This window comes from Poecilia latipinna, unplaced genomic scaffold (genome assembly GCF_001443285.1).
Source record: "Poecilia latipinna isolate Pla-1442-1.1 unplaced genomic scaffold, P_latipinna-1.0 Scaffold1491, whole genome shotgun sequence".
NCBI classification, from domain to species: domain Eukaryota; kingdom Metazoa; phylum Chordata; class Actinopteri; order Cyprinodontiformes; family Poeciliidae; genus Poecilia; species Poecilia latipinna.
Window position 1 is genome coordinate 46,343 of NW_015114107.1, and position 10,851 is coordinate 57,193.

Here is a 10,851-nt window from a genome sequence, read left to right on the forward strand (position 1 = left end):
TATAGTTTGGTTTGAAAATAAATGTGCAAAATGCAGAAAACAAGAAGAAAATACATTAATTAACATTTCATCAGCTGAAAAAAATATATCTGTTAAACATTAGCGCTAGAAATAACTGAAATAAACATGTCTAACAACAGTGGATGTAAATTGCAGAGGACATGAACATTCATCTAATCTATCAATATCAGGAATACATTAGGAGACAATAACAAATCTGGAAACAGGACATTTTAAATTATTTTTTCCCTTCATCAGTTAACAAAATGTAATCATGCAGTCTAAAAGTTTTTGTGATTTGTGTTAGAAATAACAGAATTTCTGCTGTGTGTGAACTTTATGTAGCTGTAGACTTAATCTAATATTAGGATCAGTTGGAGTAGAGGAAACTAATCATATTTAATCTCTTTTTGTGCTTTTGACACTGAAAATATTGAAGAATAAAACTTAACGTGCTTTTTTTGTTATCAAGACCAACACAAACAGAAGTATAACACATTCGTTGGGGATGAAAATGTTGGAAAAGTCTATTTTACACATAAGAGAAAGGCATTTGACTTTAAGAAACACACTTACTGAGTTGGAGTGCTACTTTAATATTTCTCCTGTCTTTCATCTGATGAAGCCACAGATGTAAATAAAACAAAATGGGGTTAGACGGATCAAACGTATGAGGCACAAAGTGTTGTCAGAGAGAACAAAATACGTTCTCAAATAAAATATGCTGACATCCTCACGTTGTGTTGAACCAACTTTACCTTCTACGGTTAACAACAAAGACAGGAAGGTTTTAAAAGAATTAGACATTAAAAATCTGTGAAAACGTCCAGATAAATGTTGTGACTACATTTAGTGTTAAGTCCACAACTTCATGCTCTACGTCCTTCATCAGCTCAAAGTTTTATTTGTAGTACCTTCTTGTTGTCGTCTCATCTTTAGTAGGAGTAGCCGTCTGTTGCATCATTTATTTTAGCAGCTGATGCAGGATCCTATCAGGCATTTCGCCATCATTTTGCAGCGTCAGCATGCGGCTCCATGATGTCAGGCTGTTTCAGGTTCCACTGGTCAATCTGGCGCTGTGTGCCATGAAGCCCGGCTTCCACCTCACTGCTGCCGAAACCGAAGCAGTCCGTCTGTTTCCCGTCCACCATCCCGGTTTCTCCTATCGTTTCTCCCTTTATCCTCCCGTTGACCTCCATTATCTCATCGCTGTTCTCCTCTGATTTGATCACGTCCACCATGTGCATGTCGATGTGTTCCGGACCCAGCACGGCTTCCTTGCGGTCCATGTCCAACCACACCGGTCCAGCTGGAGGTTCTAGGGAAGTGTAGTGGAGTTCTGGTTCATCTTGTGAGTGGAGGTTCTGCTGCTCCGCGTGGAGGAACTGGGTTTGGTGCTGCAGGTGATGTAGAGGCTGCAGTGGATGCTGCAGGGGCTGCTGGTGGTGGTGGTGGTGATGATGATGATGATGATAATGGTGATGCTGCTGCTGGTGCAGGTGGTGGAAGTGGTACTGGTCAACAGTTTGCTTATTTGCATGGACTGACTCTTTTGGTTGGTTCTTGAGGAACTTCTCAAACTTCTTGGAGGCTTTTTTGTTTGTTACAAACCAGTCCTGTTAGGTCATAAAGCAAAGATATAAGTGAAAATCAAATGGTTAAGTAAGAATGGAAGCAATTACTATTAATTGTCGACTATAATCACCATCACTATCTACAATAAGTTTGAAGAATTCTGAGTTAATATGAGTTACAACATTTAATTTCCCGTTGGAATCAATAAAGTACTTAATTTTGAATAGAATTTGATTTAATATTTTATTAGATTAAAATTAGTTCCAAACGATTAAACATCTGTTTAAGCCTTCTTGTAGTGTTGTAGTTTGGCCGCCATCCAGCAGAGGGCACCGCTGGTCACCCTTAGGCGCAGCCTTTGTTATAGAAATTAAAGATGGCGGCTAACCTAGAACGGCAAAGAGAAACGGTCCAAGCAGAGTTCGGTGCGGGATGCAAAATGCACTGTAAGCGGTTCTGTTCTAAAATATAAATACTCAACAAGTTACTTAAGTTTCACTTTAATGGCGATGATTCACCCGAGCTGCGTGACGGAGCAGCTTCTCAGCTTAAGGCTGAAAAAATTGAATATGGGAAAAAACCTTTTGCAACGTTGATTTTTGTAGCATCCCTTCAGGAGTAACCAAACGGTGTTTATGCATGAACGTCTCTCTGTTCGCGGGGTATTGATGTGAGAAAACCACAACTTTCTATTTATTCAGTTAGTATTTTATACAGCTGATACAAAATGTTAAAATTTAATGATGTTTTTTTTAATTCACCATATTATGAAAGATTTTGCAATTTATATAATGAAAAGGCAACCGATTTTCTTAATCCATAAAAAGCTCAGGTTTTAAGAAAATGGCTGCTTGGCTGATTAATATGACCAACTTCAGATTAGCTCAGTTGATAATTTGCATCACTAAAGCTTTTCATTTTATTTTACATTACGTTATCTGCTTCCTGCACTGAACAGTTCACCCAGAAGAACTGCTTTTCTTCAAGAACCAAGAAACATCTTTTCCCCCCCAAACTAATTCTCAAATTAAATCTGTATATGACCATAAAGTTTTAATCTGAAATCAAATCTTTTCTGAACCCTTCTGAGCCTATCAACTGATATAATAAGACAAATTAATACAATGGAGTCATCAGCATAAAGCCTGACCATAATGGGACAAAAAAGCATATCCAAAGCAAGAAACTTGGTAATTTATTATTACCTGTGAGTGGACTGAGTTTATGTGATATTTCACTCCACTTTCAGAATTAAACTCCTTGTTGCAGATCAAACATCTGTATTTTCCAGCCTCAAATTCACCCTGAAAAAAGACAAAACAAACCTTAACCTTCACATAAGTTATTAAATACTCTAAACAATACACTATTACTTTTTAATTCAAAGTTTATATTTTATTTAGGGTTATAAAAACAGAGAAGGAAGGAAAATATGCTGATTTGTTATATTTCATTTATTCCAAGATTTAACTGAATTTGTTGGAAATTATCTTTCTAGACACCGAACAGATGGTGTACCTTTGTGCACAGTCCCAGGTGAGCTTTCAGCCCAGACACACTGGTGTATGTGCAGTCACAACCCTGAGGACAGAATATAGTGCAACACATCACATGAGTTTCACTTTACTGATACTGAAACATTGTATTTTTTAAAGTTGGTATAGGTAAAGTAGAAAAAAAAACATTTTTTGAAGTGTAAATCCAAAAGTCTGTTATTACTTCATGGTGATATTTCTATGGATGGAGGAAATGTGAGTTTAAATGAATAAAAATCCAATAATATTTTTTAAAAAACACCACATGTGAAATGAACCCAAGGCTTTAATATGAGGTGCAACATCTGTAAAACATGCAGAGTATATCCAGAAAACTATTTTTTGGTGCTATTGCCCCTGTAAATGGTTTCTACCATCTGGTCCAGGCTGGCAGTACCTAAGCGCAGCTCGAAATAGATTGCAAATAAATCATCAACTTCATTTTTAATCAGATTAACTGTTCAGGTTTAAAATGTAATTCTAGTAAACGTCAAACAAAAGTGTGTCCTACTTGGTTAGGGCAGTGAACTTTCCTCTGCAGCTTCACCTCATTCTTCCACTTCCTCAGCACCTCTTGGCTGAACGCCGGCAGGCCAGGTCGGGCGTATTTCAACTGGAAATGGCAACAAAATGAAAAAATTAGAGCCTAGGGGTTTCCATAAAACCAATTTTTGTGATCAATAACATTCTTCATGCCTTCTTATCGTCAGGCACAAGGTCTGACTGAAACTTCCTCTTGGGCCAGTCCTTTGGCAGTTCATTGTTGGCGATCTCAGCCAGGTGGAAGTTGGCCACCTGTGCAGAGGCGCGCTGCACTCTGCCGCTGGGCGTCCGCTCTGGGTTAGCCTCCCTGTGGGCTTTCAGGGCCTCATCCTCTTCAGGCTTCTGGGGCGTCTGGAAGGAACGAGTGGAAGTCTTGATCAAAATGCGACATTAGCAGTAATTTATGCAACAAATGACAAATTACTGAAGTGACAAATTACTGTAAATGTGTAAAGTCAGCTTACAGGAGCATGCTCTGACTTCAGGTGGTACTCTAGACCAGCCTTGGATTTGTACGCTTTCCCACAGTGGGAGCAATTCAGCAGCAGCTTCTCCAGCTCAGACTCTTCCTTCCCACACTTCTTCATGTGGTACACGTAGCCCATGATGCTGGTGAAGGCAGCAGTGCAGCCCTGGGAAATAAAAGGTATTTGTGAGTCTTGTATGGTTTTAAAACAGACCAAACTGCAATGTGATCAACGCCTCACTTCTTTAGAGCATTTCAGTTTGCCGAGTCTCTTCAGGATTTTACGCAGTTTGTCTTTGATGGCGCGGTCGTCGAGGCCCTTGGTGTCATCAGCTGATGGCTTTCAAGATTAGAAAAGTTAATATCAGCATTCTGGCATTGCAGATATTACAGCACATTTATAAATAACACGTTGCACATGACGTACGCATTATAAATGATTAAATCAAACATTTAAAACTCCTGCAGGTGAAACAAAAACAAGCATGAATGCTGTTTTTTGAGCAACAGAACAATAGCAGTTTTACTTTACAATGTAGTGTGTACAGAAATAAAGAGGACATAAATAATGATCTTACCAGGTTGCTGTGGTCAGCCATGATGTGATACTTCATCCCTGTGGAGGATTTAAGCTGCTTCCCGCAGTGCTGACAGATAAAAGGTTGCTGCAGATTGACAACGCATTTTTAACAAGTTTAATACTTTACACCAAGTACTTAAGGCATAAATATGGTTATATTCCACATGATCTTAATAAATACTTAGGAGTGTATTTTACTGATATTTTTTATGGTAGACTAACACAAGTTGGTGCATCATGTTAAAGTGGAAGGAAAGTAATAACATGTATGTAATTAATTAAAATTAATCAGTTAAAGTCACTTTAATATGTGATTTTAAAAGCCGTATATGAAAGACTTGTAAAATATTAATAATTTTACTTTGAGAGATGCCCGCCTCATTTCCGATCTGTAAACTTCGGTTGAGTGAAAAATAATTTTAATTTTAAATCTGCCATGAGTGTGAATAATTCCTGCAATGTTTTGTTTCAAAATGCACACCAAACATTTCAGATTTCTATTTGCGTAAATTATATCCTTTTCATTGTCACCTTTCTCACAGTTATAATCCACTCTTGTTCTATCACATGAAATCCCAACAAAATTCACTGAATGTTTCAGTTGGAATGGGACACAGTTTGAAGTGGCATAAATATAAATGTAATATATATAATATTTATAATATAAATTTTTCAGGGTAGTGTTTGAAGCCTCACCAGTCTGCAGTTCTCCATGTGTTTCTTCAGCCCCTCCACAGTTTTCCTGCTCACACTTTTGCATTTGGGACACGTCACTCTCCCTTTGGCCACAATCTGGAGCTGCCAGCGCTCCTCTTGGCTTCCTGGAGACGGAGCACAGCAAGAATAACAATAAAGTTTTACTATCAGAGACGGAAATATCTGAATACCAAACCAACAGATTATCTGTGCATCTAATGAATGCACATAATGCAAATTATGGATACTTTTATACAAACATTTAAGGATCAAGTTTATTTCTCAAACTGCATGACTACTTCCTGGATCCAGGTGACATTTAGTTTTAATACTAATCAAAATTTTTTAAATTAGATCATTTTTAATTAAGCTGTTCTCACCTGGAGGGTAGGTTGGAGGTTCCTTCTTGATTGGAAGAAGGATGGGTTTCTGATCTTCATTCATTTGGACAGTTGAGCTCCTACTAACACTGACTGCATCTAAAATTGAGATACATGAAATACGTTTCTTTACTACTGCATTAGATTTATGATTTAATGTGATCTCAGCTGAATCCAAATCAGCTCTGTAAAAAGTTGAACCTGTTGGACAGGATGGAGACCTACAGGACATGCTGCCCTCTGGTGGTGGAAGGAAGTTATTTACAGCAGGGCTTGGCTCCACTTCTGCTCTCTGGACCTTCTTCATGTTCAAGTCTTTGAAATATAATATGAAAATAACATTGAGCTACCTTATGTAACAAGCTTGTTCCATATGAGAAACATATTCTGGTGCTTACCGGGTCTCCAGATGTTTCCTCGCTCCCTGTTTGAGTCGCTCCAGACTTGCTCATCCTGGCTTCGGCCGTTTCCCCACCTTCGCTCTGGTCCGCCGGAGGATCCGTCTGTTCCTGGATCCCTTCCACTGTTCCAGGCCTGATCCTGGCTTTGGTTTCTCCCCACCCCCCATCCAGACTCGGGACCTTGCTCCTGGCTCGTGATCCAAGCCTGATCCGGTCCAGGATGACCTCCATCTCTGTCAGGAATCCATGTTTGGGGTTCTTCTCTGCCTGGAGTCCAGGGTTCAGGGCCTCGCTCCCTGCTGGAGCTCCAGGTCTGTTCCTCAGGCTGCGGCTGCTCCCGGCTCGCCTCTGGTCCATCAGGCCATTGGTCCTTCCCCATCTCTCTTGGAGGCATGTTTATGGACCTTTCATCTGAGCCGTTGGCCAGGCCACCTGATGACATCACAGAGCAGCTGGTGGTCGGATAATCCACAGATCCCAAGGAAACATTCTGGAGGTCCTCATACCTGGTATGAAAACAAAATACATATTCTACAAACCTGTGACAATGTAACGTTTTCTCATTTTTTTAGTAAAAGGTGACGTATTATGCCTCCTTGAACAGGTTAGGAAATGTCTATTGGTATATACAAAACATTATATTACCTTTTTTGCACAACAATGACATTTTAGTCCACTCAGTTTTGCCTAATTTGAGCTCCTTTCAGAATGAGCTGTCACTGTCGCTATAAATCCAGTAAGCTGCTGCTGGCCACGCCCCCCAACTCAACAATTACAAACCAATGTGTTATTATGCAACTGTACATCTTTGAAAAGCAGAATTGAAGCCTCCTGCACAACCAACAAGAACGCAGCAAGTGGTTTCTGAATAAGTCAACAAAACACTTGTCATGTCCAGCAGCCATTGTACAGCGCATCTAGAGCAGTAATACCAGCTAAACAAATGTGCTGCGTAAATTAAGTGTTTTTATATCTTCTCACTTTCTCCACCGGTGATGAAGTGCAACACATTCTGTACCCAGAATGCAATTCAGGCACATTTTATGGTATGAGAGAAATACACCTGATGTGTTCAGACATGGCTCATCAACTGGTGCTCAGTTTCTAACCACATAAATTTGAGCTTTTTTAGTAAAACATTCTGAATTAGGTGAGTAATTAACATAATCTGTGTCAGAAAAAAATATACTTTCAAAAAAATGCACTTGCATTTGCTATCTGGCCATATTTCAAAGGTTTTACCTTTTTTTGCTGCAAGTTCTTTTCATCTTTACATCGTTTTGATCTTGAGTCTCTTCATCCTGCAAAAAACAAACAGAACTGTGAGGATGAAGCCTGGACAGTCGTACAAACTCATAAATCAGAACTTTCAACATAAATAATGTAATATAGAAAAAGCTACAGGATGCAATCGTTTGTCTTTCTTACCTCTGGATACTCAAACGTATTTAGTTCACCTTGTCTGTCAGGAAACCTTTGGACAGCTGATGTTTAAAGACACAAAGTAAGTTCAGTTAGCTGGACAAAATGTGGGAATATAAAAATAAATTCCTTCTTTATCGCTCTACCTGGACATGGAGGTGAACTTCTGGCTTGTGATTGGACAGGTTTCCTTTTCCTCGGCACATACAGAGGTGACATATCCCCTCCGATGTGGGCGGGGTCCATGCTACGAGAGCCAAGCCCTCCACTGAAGAAATCAGCACTGCAAATAGAAATAATGGAAGAAACATTCATGGACTTCAATTGTTATTACCCAAAATATGCCAGAAAATTTTCTATTTTCATGAAAGATTAAGTTTAATTTATCTTCAATTTCTAATTTGAAATTAATTCAGATTGTTTTATATATTGTTTTGCAATTTTTACAGAAATGTACTGTGAATTGTGAACCACTAAATAATAATGACACATTATTGAGAGAGAATATACAGTTAAGAAAACTCAGTATTTTTTTATGTCAATTTTATTTATTTAAGACTTTATAAAATATAGTTCCATGAAAATTCTTCACCAGTAATAATAAAAACAAGTATCAATTAAATAATCAACAAGGAGTGATAAGAAAGAAAAGAATCAAGTTGAAACAGTTGAAAGGAACATTTAGCAAAATAAATCAAGTGCAAGGCAGGAACCCTGAGGATCTCCATCTGTAAACAAGGCTGCTCCTGCTGATAAATGAAAGGTTCAATCTCCATAAGTCCTGCTTCACTTATTATGATCAGAATAATAAAATACATAAATGTCTTTAAAAATATATAGTTTTAGGAATTAGTTGCCTGTACTGAACAGTATTCCTTAGGTTTGATGTTCAAAGTTAAGCTACAAACATAATGGAAGTGTTTTAATAACCTCTATAATACATTTTCCATATAATTACCATTACAATAGGATATAATGATCTTGTGTTATTGCAAATACATTCTTCTGTGAACAAGAAACTGACTTGAAGGAAAGGAATTAATAAACTATTTTTCCTTTCAATCTTTAAATAATTTAAAACAAACAACCCCTAAATTAATAACATATTCATTAAACATCCCCATATGTGATTACCAGGATTGTGGTGCACCTATTCAACTTTATATAAAAAAATGACAATATATAAAATTTGTTTGGTGTCTAAAAATATTTCATTACAAAATAAAATAGAAGAATTTTTTAATGTCTAGACATTCCTTTGATTTGTTATCATATACATTTAAACTGAGAATCGTCTTGAATTAAAGTCTAATTTCTTTTGAAACAGAAATCTGCATTTCAAAAGGAGTGCTGAATGAGACTAATGAGGTGTAGAAAGTTTTAGAAAATCCACACTATTCATGGTTATAAAAGTTAACCATCTGTAAACAGAATAGGGGATAATTCTGAGGGAAATTATTGCTCCAGAATATTTAATTTTTTTTTTAGTATTTTGGAAATTATATTCGTATGTAAATTTAGTAGAGTTCAGAAGGCATAGTATTTCTTTCAGAAAAAGTTGTGATGAATGATGAACGCCTGATGATTCACTTTCAGCTCCTGTTGTGTTTACACTCTGCATTTGCATCCCATCTGACATGTGAGCTGTTTGTGACGGATGTGCGCATATGAGGCCAGTCTGCTCCGTTTCAACAACACTGACATAAAATGTGAAAGAAAATTGTAAATTGTTTAAAATGAATTTAAAAAAGTGAATAGTATGACGTTTTACACTAAACCTGGTCAGAAGAGAGCCATTTTTGCAAAGCTGAGAATAAAAAATGATCTCTGTCCACCACCATCTGTGTCTGGGTGGATAAAAGAGAGAAAAAACAAAAAGATTTGGATTTCAGACGACGAAAACGAGAAAAGCAGAGCTTGTGTCAGACATCCGATAAGCATTTCGCCCCCATACTGAGGCTCCACTCCTGACCGCCTTTCATTGTTTCTTAACGGGGTGAGAAATACCAGAGAGCCTACCGTCCTACAGCCCAGTCCCTCTGCAAGGACGGCCAGCCTCCATGTCTTCCAGCCCGGCCTCCTCTGTCGCCTTTTCCCCGGCAGAGCAGCCGCCAGGCGGGCTAACATCAAGGACAGGCCCGGTCCCTGGATGAACACGGAGAAAACCTAAAGCTGTGGCTGCACCTACATATGGACCAGCGCACTCACACGTAGGAGTATAGCAGCCACTGGATGCGTGTGTTGTTGTGCGGAACGCCCTCCTCCTGCTGGAGAGAACAAATAAGACCCGCATCTGCTGCTGCGTTCAAGGCCTGCGGGACATACCGCAATGCAAACCCTACGAGGAGGATTAAGTTTACCGAAAAAAAGAGAAATAAACTCTGACTTTAATCTTAGAATTATGACTTTTGAGTTCAAAAGATGAAAGTCGGAATTCTGACTTCAATCTAAGAATTATTAGTTTTCATCTCTGAATTCCGACTTTTCATTTCTGAATTCTGACTTTTCATCTGAATTCTGACTTTTCATTTCTGAATTCTGACTTTTCATCTGAATTCTGACTTTTCATTTCTGAATTCTGACTTCTGATCTCAGAGAATTAAAGTCCAAATTCTGAAAAATATAATAAAAAAATAAATCTGAATTATGAGTTTTAGTTTAGTTCCTTGCAAACCACCAGACTTTCATGTTTAGTGGTTTTCAGCAAAATTAGCCTTAGTTGTGGGTTGTTTATCATATCTGTGTTGCCATGTGATGGACTCCTCTTCCAATCTTGCACGGATAAGCAGCTGTAGATAATGGATGGGTAATATATTTCATCTTCATACAGTTTTTTATTCAGTTTGACTGAAGAAGCTAAGACAAACTATGCAAAACTTTGTAAGTAGCTAAAGGAACACTGCAAGAACAAGGAGGAAATCAAGAATTCCTGTCTCATAATTTTCTGCCTGTGTAAAGCACTTTTATATTAAAATGTTATGTTTATTTTGATCTAAAACTTGTCAAATAAAAACTATTTGTCTTTTCAGAACTCGTGTTTGTTTGTTAAATAATGGACAGATGATTTGGATCACTAGCAGAAAACTTGATGTTGGACTGGAGGAAAAAGCATTTCTCAGATCCTCTTTTTTAAATTCACATTTTGCATGTTTTTGCACTTTGATTTGAGTTTCTCCTGATTCTATAAACAGCCCAAGCACTTAAAAAACCCACACACTCATTTTTTGCAATAAGTTGTTTTTGGTGTCTGGAC

The 10,851-nt window shown here is 38.0% G+C and overlaps 1 protein-coding gene across 4 annotated transcripts; it reads right to left on the reverse strand.

Moving 5' to 3' along the window:
• Window positions 1–51: 51 nt before the first annotated feature.
• LOC106963073 (zinc finger protein 512-like) lies at window positions 52–9,920 on the reverse strand. Of its 4 annotated transcripts, none has more exons than XM_015057789.1 (16): window positions 9,618–9,920; window positions 7,745–7,881; window positions 7,605–7,660; window positions 7,419–7,477; window positions 6,174–6,682; window positions 5,977–6,090; window positions 5,776–5,874; window positions 5,396–5,520; window positions 4,698–4,784; window positions 4,361–4,459; window positions 4,118–4,285; window positions 3,807–4,025; window positions 3,622–3,723; window positions 3,094–3,156; window positions 2,781–2,879; window positions 52–1,616 (listed from the first exon to the last, which is right to left on the reverse strand). In XM_015057789.1, the coding sequence occupies exons 2-16, from the start codon at window positions 7,842–7,844 to the stop codon at window positions 1,008–1,010; spliced, it is 2,508 nt and encodes an 835-aa protein (XP_014913275.1). In that variant the 5' UTR covers window positions 7,845–7,881; window positions 9,618–9,920; the 3' UTR covers window positions 52–1,007. The 4 variants fall into 4 exon arrangements, with proteins under 4 accessions (XP_014913275.1, XP_014913277.1, XP_014913276.1 ...); XM_015057791.1 differs by having other exon boundaries at window positions 6,001–6,090; window positions 9,618–9,919; XM_015057790.1 differs by having other exon boundaries at window positions 3,807–4,004; window positions 9,618–9,919.
• Window positions 9,921–10,851: the final 931 nt, after the last annotated feature.